The following is a 17,660-nucleotide window of genomic DNA, read 5'->3' as shown; positions in this document are numbered from 1 at the left end:
TCCACTGGCTATCTGAGCAGAGCCGTCCTGGGGTCCTCAGGGCCATCCGCCCGTCTGAGAGCCGCAGGCAGGCCCCACCTGCTGCAGAGCGGAGGGCATCTCCCCTGGACTCGAGGCCCCTCCCGACCAGCACACGGGGCGCCCGAGGGCAGCTCCCACTCGGCAGGAGAGCAGGAGGGGCCGGCTCCCCGGCACACCTGAAAGCAAGGCCTCCCGTGGCCGGCGACCGGCCAGGCGCCTCTCATTCCCATTCAAATGTCCCCGATGTTTAAGTCAAATGACCACACAGGAAGCCCCTCCCTTCCTGCTCTTGGGCTGACCCCCTCGGCCGTTCACTTCCTGCCGCCACCGTTGCCGCTCTCCCGGCTCAGGCCGCTGCTCTGGGCCCTTTCCGGGCGTGCTGCGTGGAGCCGCCCCCGCGTGGCGTGCACCTGCTGGAAGGCATCCTGGGCCTGGCACGACAGCAGGCCAGTGGGGCGGCCTCCGGCACAGGCCTGAGGCTGGGTGCACCTCAAGTCAGCTGCCTGCGAGGAGCCGGCCTCCGCCCAGGAACGACCCAGGAGCCAGTAAACCTATCCCACAGGCACTGGCCTGTCCTCATCGCAGGGCGCCGGGGAGGGGGCGCGCCCAGCACAGCACAGCAGGCCCTCAGGGCAAAGCCACCCGACCAGAAGCTCCATCAGGAGGTCGCCCTTCGATGTGACCGTTCTGTCCCAGAGACCAGACCCGCCACGCGCCCCGGCCCGGTGTCCCTCGGATGCTCCCTGGGCTTGCAGCCACCTCGGCAATAGGCTCTGCTGCTCGGGTTAACAGCGGTCCCTGTGCTTCTCGTGGCCAGGCGGAGGGCGGGCTCCTGGCTCGCTCCGGGCCGTTTAGGGGCCGTGGCCTCCGCAGAAAGGCCTTCCCTCCTGCTTTGGCTCCCGTCGCCACCCGTGGCCCGCCTGGCCCTTGGCCGGGCTCCACGCCGCCCTCCTCTCTTCACTCTCCCCGGTCCAGGAACCTCCCGCACGCCCAGGGCCTCACAGCTCCCCTCTAAGTGGGCTACGCAAAACTAACCCGGAGGCTGGGCTGGAAACCAGGGGATGGTTTTTGATCTTCCTCCTTCCCACCCTCTTGTGCCGGTGAGTCAGCGAGTCTCGGCCATGCCAGCTCCCTCCTGGAGAGCCCGCTGCTGAGCACCTGGCTCCAAACTCCCCTCAAATCCACTCCACCCGAGGAGTGACCGGTCTAAACCCGCGCCCTGCTTGAGGCCCCCCACGGCTCCCAACCTGCCCCTCTTGCCCTCTCTCTCGGCCCGACCCATGCCTACAGGAGGCCAGCCAGCAGCGTGGCCCTGGCTCTGGGTTTGGCAGAGGACACACGGCCCACTGTGCGGCTTGCGAGCAGGACACACGGACACTGTGGCGGGCCTGGCAGCCGGAGACACTCTGGGAGACGGCCAGGGACCAATGTCCGTGTTCAGGTTAAATCCTAAGACCCAGGGATTCCGAGAGGGCCTCGGGCGCCACTAGGTCGCAGGGTGCAGTCCCGCCAACCCCCACGCCAAGGACACTGCAAACCCTGTCCTCGGTGTCCAGGAAGCAGGGCCTCTCCAGGCAGAACGGCCCCACACGCCTCCAGCCACGGGGTTCAGCTGTTGAGAAGGTAACGCCGTGGCTTGTACATCACCCGTCTGGGGCACATTGTAGCTGCCCAAAGGGGCCGTGACAGCCGCAGCAAGGACCCGGGCCAGTCTTCTGTGGCGAGACGGAGCATGAGGGGCCTGCAGCCTGCTGCGGAGACGGAAGAAGCTGAGAAAGAAGATCAGAGACGCCGGTGGCGGGGCCGGCCTCAGGAGGTGGGTGATGCCCGTCCACAGTGCGGTGAGAGGGAGTCCAAGCCCCCCAGCCCGGCGCCGGCAGCCTGCACCAGGGAACAAGAGCCCAGCCAAGCACACGCTGGCACAGCACGCAGGCCACGCACACATGCACACACGTGCACACGCATGCACACACGCCGCCCGCGCCATCCACACCCACGCGTCCATGCTCTGCCACACCATCGTGCACGCCTGCACACCCATGCACACGCACGTGCTACAGGGCAAGAGGAAGGCGGCTTCGCGAGACGGGCAGCTGCGGCACAGGGAGCTCCTCGGGGGACGGGGCTCCGGCCGCAGAACTGGCCCGGGCGGGCCGAGGGCCGCGCGCAAAGGCTCCGGGCCCCGCCGGCCTCTCCTCCGCGGCCGGCGAGGGCGGGCGCCCCGGGCACCCCGGGCCCGAGCGGGCGGCTCCCCACGCCGCGGTCCCGGGCCCGAGTTCGAGTCCCGCCGGGGCCGGCGCGCGGGGTCGGGGCGGCCGGAGGCGATTGGCTGGGCCGCGGCGCCGCCGGCCGAGAACAAAGGGGCGCGGCGAGGGGCGCCCCCGCGGGCCGGCGCGGCTGCGGGGGCCGGGCCGGGCGGGGCGCGCCCGCGGTGGTTGCGGCGCCGCCGCGAGGAGTCGCGAGGCGCGAGGCCCGCGCCGGGACCGCCCACAGCGGCGGGGCCTGCGGCCGGCGGCGCCCCGAGAGCGCGCGCGGACCCCGCGCGGGGCGAGCCGAGCGCCCCCTCCCCGCGGCCGGCCGGGGCGGGCCGGCCGCGCCCCCCGCCCCCCGCCCCCCGCCCACCGCCGCCCGCGCCCCGCGTCGAGCAGCGCCGGCCAGGCCCGCGGCTCCGGCTCGCGTCCGGCCGGCCGGGCGGCATGGCGCGCCCGCGGCCCCGCGAGTACAAGGCGGGCGACCTGGTCTTCGCCAAGATGAAGGGCTACCCGCACTGGCCGGCCCGGGTGAGTGGCCGCGCCGCCCCTCCATGATGGCGCGGCCCGCGCCGCCCGCCGCCTCCAGGGCCGCGGGCCGGGGTGGGGGCGCGGGCCGGGCCAGCGGCCGGAGGCGCGGAGGCGCGGGGCGGGGCGCGGGGCCGGGGCGCCCTGAGGCCGGCGGGCCGGTGCCCGCGCGCAGGGGCCGGGCCGAGGGGCCGGGGCGGGGCGGGGCGCGGGGCCGGGGCGCGGGGCCGAGGGGCCGGGGCGGGGCGCGGGGCCGGGGCGCGGGGCCGAGGGGCGCGGGGCCGGGGCGCGGGGCGCGGGGCCGGGGCCGGGGCGCGGGGCCTGGGGGGGCGGCTCCTGCGGGCCGAGCGGCCTGGGGCCCAGCGGCCGGCGGGGCGGGGCCGGGCTGCGCGGGGCGCGCGCTGGGCAGGAGCTGGGCGCCCGCCCCGAGCCTCCGCCTCGGCCTCCGCCCCGGGCGCGGCCGGCGAGGGACTTGTTGAGCCCCCGGCCCCCCCGGGCCACCATGGCGCGCGGGCGGCGGCGAGCAGGGCCGGGCCGGGCCGGGCCGGGCCGGGCCTCGAGCGCCTTTTGTCCCGGCGCGGCGGGCGGGCGGCTCAGGCCCAGGCAAGGCCCGGGCGCCCCGGCGGGCAGGGCGGGCGCCGCCGGGCCCGGGATCCCCGCGGGAGAGGAAGTGACATCATGCGGCGGCGGCCGCGGCGGCGCGCGGCCCTGGACGCTGCTCCGGCCCTGGACGCTGCTCCCGCGGGCGCTCGGAGGAGCCGGGGCCGCGGCGGGGCGGGAGCTCCCGTCCTGCAACCGGAGGCCCGGCCGCCAGCTCCCCGCGCCCGCAGATCTGGGGGAACCCTTGCGCGGGCCCCACCCGGCTGGGCAACTTTTCTGCCGGCCTCGGGCGTCCCCGGGAGACCGGCCGGGCTGCACCGGGCCTCGGCCGCACGGGCTCGCGGGGCCTCTGGCGGCCTTAGGGGGCCTTGGGGGGCCTTGGCGGCTGGGACTGAGCACACAAGGCCGGGGCGCTGGGGCCGCAGCGTCAGAGGTGAATTCGAGACTGTCCAGGCCAGCGGCAGCTTCCTCGTGGCACGCGGCCCGCGTTGGCCTCCCCTTGAAATACACCTGCTGAGAATCACGGACACCGACGCGAAACTCTGTGCATGATCCTGGCACAGCTTGGCGGCCTGTGCAGCCACGCGCTGGACAGGGTCCTGGCTGGACAGGGTCCTGGCTGGGCATCTGATTTTGCAGTAAACCCCTAGACTTTGAATTCCACTCCAAGGCAACATAATAACAAAATGAGGAAATGAAGTATGTTAGGTGCTTGGAGGAGACACAGAAGAGGAGGGAAAGGAATCCAGGGCCCCAGGAAAGGGCTTCCTTGCCGGGCACACACCTCACCCTCACCGCCCCGCAGCCACCCCTTCGGCACCCAGGAGCGGCCAGGTCTGGGGCCTGGTGTGCGGGGCCTGGTGTTCGGCTCTGCGCTGACCGCCACGTGTCTACCCTTGTTTTTACCCTAGTCCTGGACGTGGGCCCCGCGTCACACCTGGCTGCCGCGTGTCCACACAAAACGCCGACTGGGAAAAGACCAGATGTCGGTCCCACTTGATGGGAAGGGATCGGGTTCTGTGGCCCTGGACCCCAGGCAGGAGGAGGGAGAAGGGGGCCTTCAGGCGGGCAGTGGGGCCTCTCAGAGGGCCCTGCCGGGTGGAGAACCCCTTCCCTGCTGGAGAGGGGTGGCGCGAGGCCCCGCGGCTGGCCAGGGGCGGTGGGCCTGGGCCTTGGCCTCCCTCCCCAGCCTCGGGCTCTTCTGCGATCTTCCTGAGTGTCTGTGGACTGTCCCTAGCGGAGCTTCTCCTCCTTCCCCCCAGACTTAGCGCCGATGGAGCTCTGCTGCTCCCCCCTTCTCTCCTTTTGAATTTCTAACTCCTTCTCTGTAGCCCTGCACTATTTTTAATTTTTAACTCTTGGACAAATTGGTTAATTTTCCCAACATTTTATCGTGAAGAATTTCAAATAGACAAGGACTGAGCCTCGGCTCTGGCGCGTACCCCACTGGAGCCTGGGGTTTCTGTGCATCCGTTCACCCCCTTGGCGGTCAAGTGTGACTAGACCTCACGTGTAGCCCCGGGCGTGTGTGACCTCCGCCCTCGTGCAGCCCACACCCAGGACGAGGCCCAGCCGTCGCCCACGGCCCTCACACCCCCCAGGACTCTGCGCCCCTCACCCCCAGCCCTGCTAGTGGCAAGAGCTGCTGGCTGCTTCTGCTGGGTTATTGCATCAGCTCGAAAAACTAGAAGAAAAACTAGAGGCTCCGGAGTCCTTGAGGACAAGAAAGAGCGACACTTGCAATGGGTCTCGAGGCCCTGCTGGGGAGCACGTCCGCCCACACCCCCACTAAGAGCAAATGTGCTGTAAAATCCTAGAGAAGTGTGCTTTGCACACACGTAACAGAATGAATGTAAAAGTAAACTAAAAGGCAAACGTGACATAAAATTTTGTTTTTAAAAATTCTTAATGGCAAAACATCAACTGTGATACGTTAAGTCCATACTTTAAAAGTATTCATTTGGGGAACATTTTTGCCTGATTCTAGTGAAATCTGACCAGATAGTCACAGTTTTCATCTTCAGAAACTTTCTAGAATGAGCTACCGGCCGGGCGGTCTGCTGGCGTTTGCTCACTGGTCACAGGTCTTGGGGGCACTTGCTTGGTCACCAGTCGGGGTGCCTGGCAGGGCCAGCCGTGGCCCTCTGGACCCGGCAGCACGACACTGCAGGTCACAGCCCCCAGAGAGGGAGCAGCCACCGCGAAAGGGCTCAGCCTCAACCCACGTGTCAGACATCAGCAAGATCTGCTTCTTAAGTGAAAGGGTAAGGAATGGAACAGCAGCGTTCCTGCTTTCTTCTCACCCTTCAAATTCATCTTCTGTGCCCCCCAAGATGTGAGCCCCCAAGGTTTCTTAGCCCTGCCCCCCAAAATCATAAAGACAGTCAAGAACACAAAGTGTCTAAAAACGCTTGTGTTTAAACTGAAGAACATTTTTAATTCTAAAACTTGACGTGAGGACCCTCAGATGCTGGCTGTCATTGATAAATCCTTCAGCCTGAGCTGCTCTGCGTGGAGCGAAAGAAATGCCCGCTTGTGGCTCAGCAGCATGGCCTGGGCACCCCGACGATGAGCTTGTGTTCGCTGGAAGACCTGGACCAGGTGCCCACACATAGCAGCTTTGTCCGTCAAAGCAGAGCACAGAGGTCAGCCAGGGTGTCCTGCCCGGGAGGCCACATACACACGTGCTTGGGCCTGGAGTACCACTCAGTGGTGAAAAGGGCGCACTGCTGACATCCACAAAAGCGGGGTGAATCTCAGAAATGTAGGGCGAGAGCCCTGACAGGGGCCTCCTGTGCCCGTCATGTGATGCTCTGGACAGAGCAGGATTGGTGGCCAGTGTGTGGTCGGGAGGGCCTCAGGGCCTAGCTGAGACCGGGCCTCCTTCTCTTGTGCTGGGATGGCTTTGTGGGTGTGTCTGTTTCTGAGGAAACAGACCTCACATGTGAGATCTGTGCTGTGCGTGTGCGGGTTGTGCCTGGCGTGGCATGCGCTGTGCATGAGGCGGGAGGAATGGTCCAGCTCCACACTCTCAGTCTGCAAGAGAACGCTCCTTCCTCAAAGGCTGTGGTCCCACACGCAGCCTCTTCTGTCCACGGTGATGGTTCTGGAAGCTTCATTTACACTCGCGCCTCCTTCAGCTTCTTTTCAGGTCTGGTCCCTGCCTTCATCTTGTCTGTTAACGCTGCTGGTCTTGGTGCCCTCCGCACTGCCCTGTTGCTGGCGTCCGCGACCTCGTCCTCAGGTGTCTCATGGGGTAAAGGGTGAGCGTGCAGAGGCCACCTCGTCCTCAACAGCTCGGGGGCCCGGACGCTGCCCCGCAGCTGCCGTGTCAGGTGCTGGGTCAAGTTCCTCGCGCTTCCCTCAACAGTTTGAAAACCGTGATTACAACTAGAGAGTGTTTTGCGTCCTCTGTTAGTGTAAGTGCTGCTGCCCTGAGCCCGGTCCTTGGCACTTCCGGTCTCTCTGGCTTGACGGGGAGCTGCCAGGCGACGGGCCTGTTTGTGGAGGCCCAGCTGTGTGGTGTCAGGGCGTCACTTGAGGAGCGGCGCAGAGTGAGATGTCCACGCTCTTGGTTCCTCTGGCCGGTTCACTCGGGCCCAGACCCTCAGCCTTTCCCGGGGCTCCGTCGCTGCTGCACGGGAAGCCGCGGCCTGGCCTCTTCCCTGGCCGGGGCTCCTGCGCGCTCGGCTCCCCGCAGCTCTGGCTGTGGCGCTGGCTGGCCGTGTGAGTGGGGCCCTGACGTTCCCTCCTGCAAGTCCCAGGTGACGTCCCTCCCTGGCCCACACTCCCGGCTGGATTCTGCCCACGGGCACTGCTCCACCCGGCCTGGGCTCCCCTGAGCCCAGGGCGTCCAGTCTCACACGGGGGGCGGAGGAGAAGGCAGGTCTCCTTTCTCTGTCTCTGCGCCGGGGACGGCGGCCGTTGCAGGGCACCACGGGGCTCGGGACGCCCCAGTCAGCACACCCTGGACGGGCTGCAGCCGCCTCCCTCTGGCTCGCCTGTGTCCTGCGATGGGAGCAACTAGGCCCCTCCAGCTCTCTGCCACCCAGCAGCTCCTCTTAGGCCGCAGCTGCCATTCTCTAGAGGAGTCTCCCACCTGCCTCAGGCCCAGCTCCCTCCAGCCATCCCTTGGCTGCCGCAAATTCAGGGTCGAGGCCAACCCAGCGCCCTCCACCCCAGGGGGCCGGTCCCCAACGAGAGGACGCGCGTCTCCCTGTCTGAGGGGTTGCCCGGGGACGTCAGGGTGGCCTCACGGGTGGGGGCCTGCGAGGCAGGCAGGGTGACTGCCGGGAGGGGCCCCAAGTCCCGTCCCTTCCCATCCTCGCCCCCCTCCCCTCCGGCGGGCCCAGCCTTGCGGAATGTTGGTTGCCCACTGAGGAGCCAGGCCTGGGGGCGGGGTCGGCTGTGGCCCTGGGAAGGGCATGCGGGACACCCACCCAGGAGGACCCCGCACGCTTCTTGAGAGAAAAACAGTGGCGTTGAGTTAATTGTGTTAATTTTGATTGTATTGGTGTCGTTTTACGTCTCCTTCAGTATAAATTCATCCTGGTTTTCTGGTGTGCGGCTCAGATACTGTTATTATAGCTGCATATTTCAGAACATACGATAACATTTTATGACAGCTGGGCGTCTGCAGGATTTTGTTCCCTTTAAAAAATGATTAAGATGTTGCTTTTAAGAGACCTTAACAAACTGGAAGGAATTCTCGGCAGAGGCGAATCTGGAAACGAAGGGCAGGAGGAGGTTCTCAGATTGAACGGGGAGTGTTTACTAGAGTGAAATGTGGTTCTTAATTATTCTTAGATTCATTTCTGGCCTTACACTGTGCTGTTTACCAGGCGTTTCCTGGGTACCTTATCTTCTGCTTCCCATAGCATTTTGGGGTCGGTGTCACTGAGCGGGACTCACCCCGGGTGAAGTGCAGAGGGCTCCTCGGGGGGTCAGATGCCCGGACTGTTTGGAGGCTGCGGAAGTGGGCTCGAGGCTGGAAGCCAGAAGGGCCTCACCTCGGGCCACCGCAGCAGGGCCAGACTGCCACACGCACCGCCCCTCTGGAGACCTGGAGCCGGGTCAGCGCACCTGCAGCCGGACACGCAGCAGTGGTCCAACTCCTCGGGGTGCATGTCCACCCGCAGCCACAGAGGCGCCCTCTGGGATGGGACGGAAGACACCCCAGTGCTCTCCTGGCGAGAGCTCCCCCACATCCGTCTTTCACCCAGTCCCCTGGAACAGACCTTTCCCGTGGGCACCACCCCGCTACCCTAGCCTCAGGCCATGTCAGCACCTGCCTCAGGACTCTGAGAGTGGCCGGCACCAGGGCTCGGGGCCTGCCCCCTCCAGGTGCTGCAGTGTCAGGGCTTCCCAGCCGAGCCCCGGAATAGGCTGAGACCCACGACGTGTCTTCCCCTAACTCCAGCCTGACCTGCAGCCCACTTGGGCCTCCCCCACCCCGGTTCCCTCTCGTCAGCCAGAGCTGACGCCCACAGGGTTCACGGCCACTCGGTGAGCCCGGCGGGCAGCCTGAGCACCCCAGGGCGCCTGCAGAGCGGGGGCGCCGCTTGCTGACAAGCTCACCCTGACCTCGCTGTCAGTCTTCGTCCTGCTCCTTCCTCGGAGGCCTGCCCTGGTCGCGGGCCTCGGTCCCTGCAGAGAGACGGGGCCTGACAGAGGGAGCCAGGCAGGGCAGCAGAGAATGGGATGGGGCCCGGCCGAGGGGCCCCACCTGCCGCGGGCCCAGCTCACCCGGGCGTCCCTGCGGAAACCCTGCTGTCCTGCGCAGGAAGGCGAGTCCATTGCAGAAACCCAGGGAGCCAGTGGCCACCTTGTCTCGAGCTTTAGCAGGCCAGACGGCGCGTGTGGCGGGAGCCGCATCGCCTGTGGGGGAGGGAGGTCGGGCCGGCGGAGACTTCCGGGGCCGTGCAGGCATGGTCTGCTGCGGCGTGGGGTACGGGGGAGCAGCACTCACATGCTGTCGTGAAGCGCACGTCCCCGCGGGGATGTTCCTCAGCAAGGGCGGTGCCAACCCCGCGGGCAGGAGCGTCTGTGCCTGCTCAGAACCCCCGCGGGAGCCAAACAAGCCACGGCTTCGGCCAGCAGGCCCGGGCCATCCCGCGGCCCCTGCAGCAGGCCAAGGGCACTTTTAGCCAAAAGCTGTCTTTGTTTGAAAGAGAAGCTCCCGGCCATTTTTTAAGTCTTCCGCTGTCGGGTTTCTCGCGAGGGAAAGCACAGGCCCTGGCGGCCCCGTCAGCACGGCTCACGCCTGTCACCGCGCGGCCGTGGGTCCGCGGAGCCCTCTGCTGTCCCCTGGAGATACATGCCCGACCATCTCCGCCGACGTGCCCGCTGCAGCGCGGCTGTCCTCACAGGACTGACCTGAGCGTTCGACGGCGCCTTCCGTGGAGAGCGTCACGGGAAGCGTTTTTTGCCACAGTGGCGCGTGTGTGGTCGGTTCTCTTCAAAGTGACGCTGCTGGCTGCCGGGCAGCGCTGGGGGTGCGTCCTAGAGGCTGCGTGGGGAGCCAAGGGGGTGTCTTAAAAGGCTGCTGTGATGGTCTCCACGTGCGATGGCAGGGTTTGGTTTGGGAGCTCAGTTCCGTGACAGGGATGGCATGGAGCCGGGACGCGAGCCTGGGGCCGGTGGGCGGGCGCGGCGAGAGCCCCACGTGGCGTCCTTAGTGACCGGGCGTGCCCACAGGAGGGCCAGGCAGAAGCAGGCTGACCAGCCGAGGCCCCGGGGGAGGAGGCCCCTCCACCCCCCACCAAGAGGGCAGCTCAGCTCCGGGCTTCCGGGCCCGAGCCTGTCTTTGCTCGGGGCGCCAGGGCCTCTGCTCTGTGCCCTGGGCCTCTGCGTGGTCAGCGCCGGGTCACCCAGGCTGCTCTCTGTGAGTCACGGCTGCGGTTTCTCCAGAGACTGAAGACCAGCCCTGTGGCCCCTCTGACCCGTGGCTGCGGCCCTTCTGCTCGGGCCTTTCTTCGGTCAAGCTGCTGGTGGGACCCGTGTGTGGAAGGAGTTTGCAGGTGTTTGTAATTTCATGCCTGGAGCTCAAAGGTTTGGGGCTACGGGAGGAGATTTGGGTGCCCAGGACCATTTCTTGAGAAATGGTCTACTCGAAGGAGTAGAGTCTGTGTAACTGTGGACTGTCCTAAGGAGCCTACGCTCGCCTAGGGGACGGTCTGTCTGCTAGACCTAAGGACACGCCAGTCTGGGAAGGAATAAAGCGTCTTCATGTTTAAAAAGCTCCAGGGGGCCATTCCTGGTGGCGGAAGGGGTTAATAAGCACGGCACTATGAAGCTATCACCAGCCACTGCAGCGTGAGTTTGATCCCCAGCCAGGGAGCTACCCACAGGGCACAGCAGGCCTCATCTGTCTCCCCGCTGCTCCCCTCAGCAGTATTCCGTCAGTCTGCCTGTTCTGCTCCCCACTCTGTCTCTGGTGAATCCTCTCACCCCCCCCCACCTCTGGCCTGCACCCCAGTTCTTATATGCATAAATAAATAAATCTTTAAAAATAGATCAATAAGTAAAAAGGTCACAGGAGCATGGCTGTGAGAACAAGCCACCAGAGGCTACCGCGTGTCAGACGCAAAGAGGGACAGAATCCAATGTGCATCGTAATAAGCGACTCTGCTTCGGGGCTGGGCAGGTGTCCACAGTCAGGCAAGCAGCAAGGGCTCCCTGAGCCTATCCCCTGCCCGCACTGCGCATCCTCCTGGGGGCCCACCCTGCGAGCAAGTGAGTGGGTGAAAGTGTTCACCCCCCAGCGCATCTCTTTGTTTGGGGATTTGGTTGTTGACCTTGTCATTTTTTTAAAGATTTATTTATTTATTTATACAAGAGCTGGGGTACAGGCCAGAGATGCGGGGGGCGAGAGGATTCACCAGAGACAAAGCAGGGAGCAGAACAGGCAGATTGACTGAAGTACACTGCTGAGGGGAGCAGCGGGGAGACAGGAGAGGTCTGCCGCGCCATGTGGGTTGCTCCCTGGCCAGCCGGGGATCGAACTCGTGCTGCAGAGACTGCGGACTGCTTCATAGTGTGGTGCTTAACCCCTTGCGCCACCAGGGAGGCCCCCCTTGTCATTATTTTTTTGAGCGCCTTTGCCGGGACAGATTCCTCGGAGTGATTGTGTTGGTCCAAGGAACCGAGTCATTTTGTCTCTTCCTTGAGCACGTTGCTGGCGCGGGTACAGCCGATGACACGTCGCTGCCCGCGCTGGGTGACATGGACCTCAGGGCACTTTACACGGGTCAAGGAAACGATGATCAGGATTTTGACTAACTGGTTTTCTTTGGAAAGTAGCCACCAGTCACCAGCCCATGCCTGCGTCGCCTGCCCGCGGGGCCGGCAGTCTCACTCACGGCTGCGTTTCTCTTTCACAGATCGACGAGCTCCCCGAGGGAGCCGTGAAGCCTCCGGCCAACAAGTACCCCATCTTCTTTTTCGGCACCCATGAAACGTAAGTCAGCGCGTGACTCCAGTCCGATGACTCTGGTCTGACGCCCTGGCGCCGTGGCCCTCTCTGCTCTCTGCTGCTGACACCTACCAGGGGCCCTCAGGGTGCTCCTCTTGGCTTCGCCGGGGAGACAGCTGAGTCCGTGTCCGGAATCAGCTCTGTTTCCGTCGCATGAACCCAGTGCTGGTGCCGGGGACCCCTCTTCCTCCTCCGAGGGGTGCGGCTGGAGAGCGTGGGCTCTCGTCACCCGCAGCGGGCGCGGGGCCTCTGGGTCAAGCGTTTGTCCTGCCCCCTCCCCCACCCGTGGGGCCTGTCTCCGCACCATCAGCAGCGTCTGTGGCACGAGGCAGGATTGGCACACGGGGCCAGTCCCTGCTCTGGGCACAGAGCCAACCGTTTGCTGGTGGCGCTTGGTGCTCTCAGGAAGTGCTTTCTGGGTGTTCCTGCGGGCGCCCTTGGAGCAGTGCCCGGGCACCTTGCCGACACCACCCCCCGCCCCGGGCCGTGGGGTCCCTGCAGAGCCGGCCTCTTTGCTCCAGGCTGTTGCTCTGGCTGGACTCGGGAAAAGCCACCCCCCACGGCCCTGGGAGTCGCCCCGGCTGGCTCTGACCCGCTTCTCCCCGGAGTTGGGGGGAGCTGGTGAGACCCTGTTTCCTCGCTGCGTGCGGTGTTTCTTCTTGCTTAGCGCCTCGTTGAACACGGACATGACTCTTTCTTAAGTGCATGCGGTGAGGGAATGTCCGTGGGGTGTACGGAGGCAAATCGCTTTCTCAGGCCGGTGTTTACTTTGTCACTGTGAGTGTCACAAAGCTCCTAGGGCAGATGAGCCGCAGTGAGGCTGGTCAAGATGATGGCGTCACGGGCAGAGGTGACGTCCTTAAAACTACTTGTGGACTGAAAAATCAACTTTAAAACAAGAAAAAGAACGGGGCTACCTCAGCAGACCCACGGCCGACGGGGCTGACTGGTGGGTCCAGCCAGTGCCCCGGGGCCGCGCCAGCGCTGTGCTGTCTCCACAGGGCGTTCCTCGGCCCCAAGGACCTCTTCCCCTACAAGGAGTACAAAGACAAGTTCGGAAAGTCAAACAAGCGGAAAGGATTTAACGAAGGATTGTGGGAAATAGAGAACAACCCCGGCGTGAAGTTCATGGGGTACCAGGTAGGTCGCCCCAGCTTGGCCCTGCGCGGTGATCGTGCGCCTGCGGGTCTTTCTGCCAGTGGCCACCGTCACCCTCCTCCCGCTCAGGGTCGCCATCCCTCCGGCTCCAGGAGCGTTTGAAGCAAATGTGGTGCGGGGCGGGGGGCGGGGGCGGCTCGGGTTGGGGGGCCTTGGGCGGGTGGCCGTGGGGAGTCGGGCAGCGGCACGGGGTCAAGGCTCTCCGCGTGAGCCGACCCTTCCAACGGAGACAGACAGCGCCTCGCACATCTGAGGTGTCCCTGGCTGGCGTCTTCTCGTGTCCCAGGCCATCCAGCAGCAGAGCTCTTCGGAGACCGAGGGGGAGGGCGGGAATACCGCGGACGCCAGCAGCGAGGACGAGGGCGGCCGCGTGGAGGAGGACGGCCAGGGCAAGCGCAAGAGCGAGCGGGCGGGCTCCAAGCGGAAAAAGCCGTACCCCTCCAAGGTGAGGCGCGGCGCCCCGGCCACCCGCAGGCTGGGCGTGTCTACACGCTGTCTCCGTGCGTGCGGGGGGCGGGGGGTGCCTGTGTGTGCACGCGTGTGCATGTGGCCGCATGTGCCTGTGTGTGCACGCGTGATTATGTGAGTGTGCACATGCACACACATCTCAAGCCTCTAGAGTCCCCGCGAGGCTGCTCCGAGGTTGCTTGTGACTCCTCACGCAGCACATAAGAGCACCCTGTCTGAGCCTCTGCCTCCAGCACAGCGCGAGGGGTGGGCCGGGCGGCCCCAGGTGGGGGCACGTCTGCTGCGCCCCTCCAGCGCCGACGTGGCCTTCTGCTGGGCAGAGGGCGGCCGCCCGGGTGCTGTGAGAGGCACAGGGGTGTGGGCGCCCGAGAGTCGCTCCTGCCGGCAGGACTGGGCCTCTTGTCTCCCGCTCAAAGGAAGCCCCGGCTCTGCCCAGCCAGCAGGGGCAGCCCCTCCCTGCGAGTTCGCGGCCCAGCAGGCTGGGGGCACCGAGCAGGGTGGCGTGGTTGAGGCGCACTGGGCCATGACGGGCACCCCCGCAGACGGTGGCCAGGCCCTTCGGAAGAGGCGAGTCCGTGCGGGAGGAGCCAGCGGCAGGGCTGGGGCGGGCGTGTCCCGACAGAAAGCAGGCCAGCGTGGGTGCTGACCCTGGTTCTGAGGGGGCAGCAGATGCCACCGATGCAGAGGCCAGAGCCCGCAGGAGTCTGGGTTTGGCCCCAGGGGCGAGGGCAGCGCACTGAAGGCTCCGAGCGGCGCACACGGGCTCACGGGCCGCAGTCTCGGCTTCTCACACCGCTGATTCAGAAGCACAGTGCGGGAGCTGCGGGACCGCGGGACCGTCACCCTTGGGGGCTGAACGCAAGACGCCAGCTTTTCAGAGCTCGGGCCGGGGCTAGCCCGGGGGGCTGGGCTCCAGGCCCCCGCCGGACACGCCTGCGAGCGTTCAGCAAACCCTCCTGTGTCTGCAGGGCGGCGCTGCTTACCGACTCGGGTCCCCACGGTGCTCGGAGGGCGTCCCGGGGAGAAGGGGGCACGGTGACGGCTGCCGGAGGCCAGGCTAGAAGCGGTGGCTGCGCTTCCACCCTGACGCCTATTCACCGGGAGACACAGACCCCTTGCTGTGCTGTCACGCCGGCCTGAGCCCCCGCCCCCCGCTCCCCAGTGAGCCGGCCTCGGGGCATGGGTGTCCCAGCGAAGGGGGGGGCCACGCAGACCCCCTCCGCAGCCGGGAGGGGGTCCCGACGTGCCAGCTCATTCCTGGGAGGCCGCAGGTGACTTCTTAGCTCCCGCGTGCCGCCTGCTCACAGATCCTTAAAACTCCCCAAGAAATGCCCCCCAGGGCCGCACGGGCCTTTCTCATGGCCGCGAGCAGCCGCCCTGCTGTCTCCACGCCGGTTTGCACAGCGGCGTGGCCAGACCTGCCTCCCGAGGCTCCTGTGGCTTCAGCTCTAAGATGATAAGGAGACGAGCAAGAGCCTGTTGTCCCCGCGACTGGTCTCGGGCCCTAAAGTAACTGCCCTTGATTTAAAAGCCCGAGTCAGTGTCCAGGTTCTCGCATGCCCAGCCTCGGCAGGACCACTGCACCCCACCAGCCCCGTGCTGTGGCCAGAGCCCCCACACACCCCACGCCCTCATGTCCGGCTCCCCTCACTCCCCAGGGCCTCGCTTCTGGGGGGGCCTTGCTCCCCGGGGCCTCGGTTTCTGCCGCTGTCCAGGGGGCCAGCGCTGGGGTGACCTCGCGGCCCTCCCAGGCGGTGGCATCACGTGCTGTGTCCCCAGTGGTGACCCGGGCACAGGACTGTGCCACCGCTGGGAGGAGCTGAGCGGGGCGGCCGTGCTGGCTTCCTGGCCGGTGCCCAGAGGCCTGGCTGGGCCGGCGGCGGTGACGGCCCGGGCCTCCGGGTGCTGACTGACCGCTGACTTCTGCCGTCTGAACACTCAGAAATCCTCTAAGCAGTCCCGGAAGTCTCCGGGGGACGAAGACGACAAGGACTGCAAGGAGGAGGACAAGAGCGGCTCCGAGGGGGGCGACGCCGGCAACGACACGAGGAGCGCCGCTGCGGACGTGCAGAAGGGCGGCGAGGGGGTGAGCGGCGGGCGGGGGGAGACTCAGGCACCCCTGGAGCAGGGCCGAGGCGCTGGGAGGGCTGAGGAGACGCCTCGTGGCTGCTGCTCTCTCCCTGGGGGCCCTGTGGGTGCTCGGGAGCGGGGCGGGAGGGAGCGTTGCAGGTTCAGGGGAGATGGGGGAGGGGTCGCCAGGAAGCAGCTGGGGCGTGGGATGGGGGCTAGGGCGCGGGGTCTGGGGCGCAGCTGGGGGACGGGGGCACAGCTGGGGGGTGCTGGGGCACGGGGTTCGGGGTGGTCCTCCCCGCGGCCCCGGGCCCACCGCCGTGTCCTCCTGCAGACCTAACGCTGCCGCGAGCGCCGCCTGCGGAGAGACCCACGGAAGCTCCTGTGTCGGCCGTGACGTCCTCGGATCTGACAGGAACAACACACAATCCCGTCGTCACCGGCAGAGCCCCAGTTTGTATGCACATGTTCACATTCCTCTCTGTTGTGTTTGGGCAAAAAAAAAAAAAAAAAAGACATTTTAGTCTTTTTTTAAGGTTACTGATTTGATTCCATGTTATTCGGTTGCATGAAGTTGCCCTGAACCACTAAGGATTATCCAGATTTTTGCACAAACTTAACCGTGTCTAGGATCCTCTCGACCAAGGCGTTCTGTCCCTGACGCTCCTGCCTTTAGCCGCCACCACCAAACACTCAGATAGAAATCAGCATTTTTTAACGACCTCCAGCGTTTAAGGGATCTCCTCCCCCGACAGAACCGGAGCCAGTTCTAGACACACAGTGCTGGCGTGTGACCCGCCAGGGAAGCTGTCCTTCAGTTCTGAGGCCATGTGTGACGTCCACCTCGTTGTAAGATACCGATCCCACATAAGCTAGCGCACACTCCTCCAGACTCGCGTCGCCGCGCGCACAGACTCGGTTTCTCTATGTGAGGTCAGTGACCCCTTCTGTGTTCCTCCAGCGCAAAGGCCACCCTTGGTGGGCCCAGGGCCAGCCCCCTCCGAGCTCTCACCCCAGGTGACCTTTACCTCCTGAGGCTGGAGCTGGCAGCGGCCCTGGGAACAGACAAAGCACTGACTTTTACATGCAGATTTCCAAAACCAACTCCGTTTTCTTTTGGGACTAGAATTAGAATAGTTGACCTTCATCCACACCCATTACTATGTGCACATTATTGTTGCTATTGTGATAATAGAGAATTTTATTTATTTTTATGCCAGCTCATATCGTGAGGACACATTTACTAGTCGGTTTGGGTTTTATCGATCCTGTTATGCTCGTCCTTGGAACATCTTTCGCGTACTCAAGGTTTGTAGTTGAAAAGTTTACTGTAAAAAAAAAATCAAAAGCAAAAAAAATGTATTGTTTTTACAGAATAAATTTATTGGAATGTGTACCGGGAGTAAGATTCGAGGCTGTAAATGCCTCAGTTAGTGTGACTTGGCTTCATACATGTAACGTGAGGTATCAATGTAATTCATATATTAAAGCAAAACTTGTTCACTCTAAGTTGACAGTAGAATCAAGCGCAGGCGAGGGTTTTCTTTTTCTCTCTCTTTTTTCAAGCACTCTTTGGTCTTTGAGCTTTTTGAAAACATCTGGGGGAGGGAGAATGGCCCGTGATTTCTTGCGCATCTGAGGGAATATTTGCCAGCTCACAGACCCCGAATTCACATACTCGACACTGACCCCTATATTCTTTTAGCGAAGAGCTAATAAATGAAATGAGGAGAAAATGTGAGACGCTCTGAAGCCTGGGCCGTTGGTGGAAGAGGTGGTGGTGGTCACAGTGGAGGTGGGGGTGGTGGACGTGGGGGTGGTGGAGGGGTTGGCAGGGGTGGTGGGGGTGGAGGTGTCGGTGGGGGTGATGGTGGGAGTGGTGGGGGCAGGAATGGCAGCCCCAGGGAATGGAAGCACCAATGCACTTATTTATTCCAGGGCACTGATTGGTGGTTTTATCTTCAGTTTCTCGCTCTCATTCAGCACATACCGGTTTTTCTCTATCATTAAAGGACAGTCGGGACGCCCGTCCAGGTCTTATTCCTAAACAGGCACTTTTAAATTTTGTGTATGTTAATTTATTTAAAATTAAT

The 17,660-nt window shown here is 64.3% G+C and overlaps 1 protein-coding gene across 1 annotated transcript; it reads left to right on the top strand.

The window, feature by feature from the left end:
- The first annotated feature begins 2,701 nt into the window (after positions 1-2,701).
- HDGFL3 (HDGF like 3) lies at positions 2,702-17,340 on the top strand. Its single transcript, XM_037509958.2, has 6 exons — positions 2,702-2,801; positions 11,780-11,856; positions 12,873-13,011; positions 13,316-13,474; positions 15,440-15,583; positions 15,902-17,340. Exons 1-6 carry the CDS (start codon positions 2,718-2,720, stop codon positions 15,905-15,907), a joined length of 609 nt encoding a protein of 202 aa, XP_037365855.1. The 5' UTR covers positions 2,702-2,717; the 3' UTR covers positions 15,908-17,340.
- The last annotated feature ends 320 nt before the right edge of the window (positions 17,341-17,660 follow it).

Source organism: Talpa occidentalis, unplaced genomic scaffold (assembly GCF_014898055.3).
Source record: "Talpa occidentalis isolate TD23 unplaced genomic scaffold, MPIMG_talOcc4v2.1 talOcc4.14, whole genome shotgun sequence".
In the NCBI taxonomy this organism is placed as follows: domain Eukaryota; kingdom Metazoa; phylum Chordata; class Mammalia; order Eulipotyphla; family Talpidae; genus Talpa; species Talpa occidentalis.
This window is presented reverse-complemented; position numbering and strand designations above follow the sequence as displayed.

What these genes read in the sequence shown, in the direction of transcription:
- HDGFL3 (XM_037509958.2), top strand. Translation starts at nt 2,718, where the DNA reads ATGGCGCGCCCGCGGCCCCGCGAGTACAAGGCGGGCGACCTGGTCTTC. An exon ending in ACCCGCACTGGCCGGCCCGG is followed by an intron (nt 2,802 to 11,779) that starts GTGAGTGGCCGC and finishes TCTCTTTCACAG; the next exon opens with ATCGACGAGCTCCCCGAGGG. An exon ending in AAAAGCCGTACCCCTCCAAG is followed by an intron (nt 13,475 to 15,439) that starts GTGAGGCGCGGC and finishes CTGAACACTCAG; the next exon opens with AAATCCTCTAAGCAGTCCCG.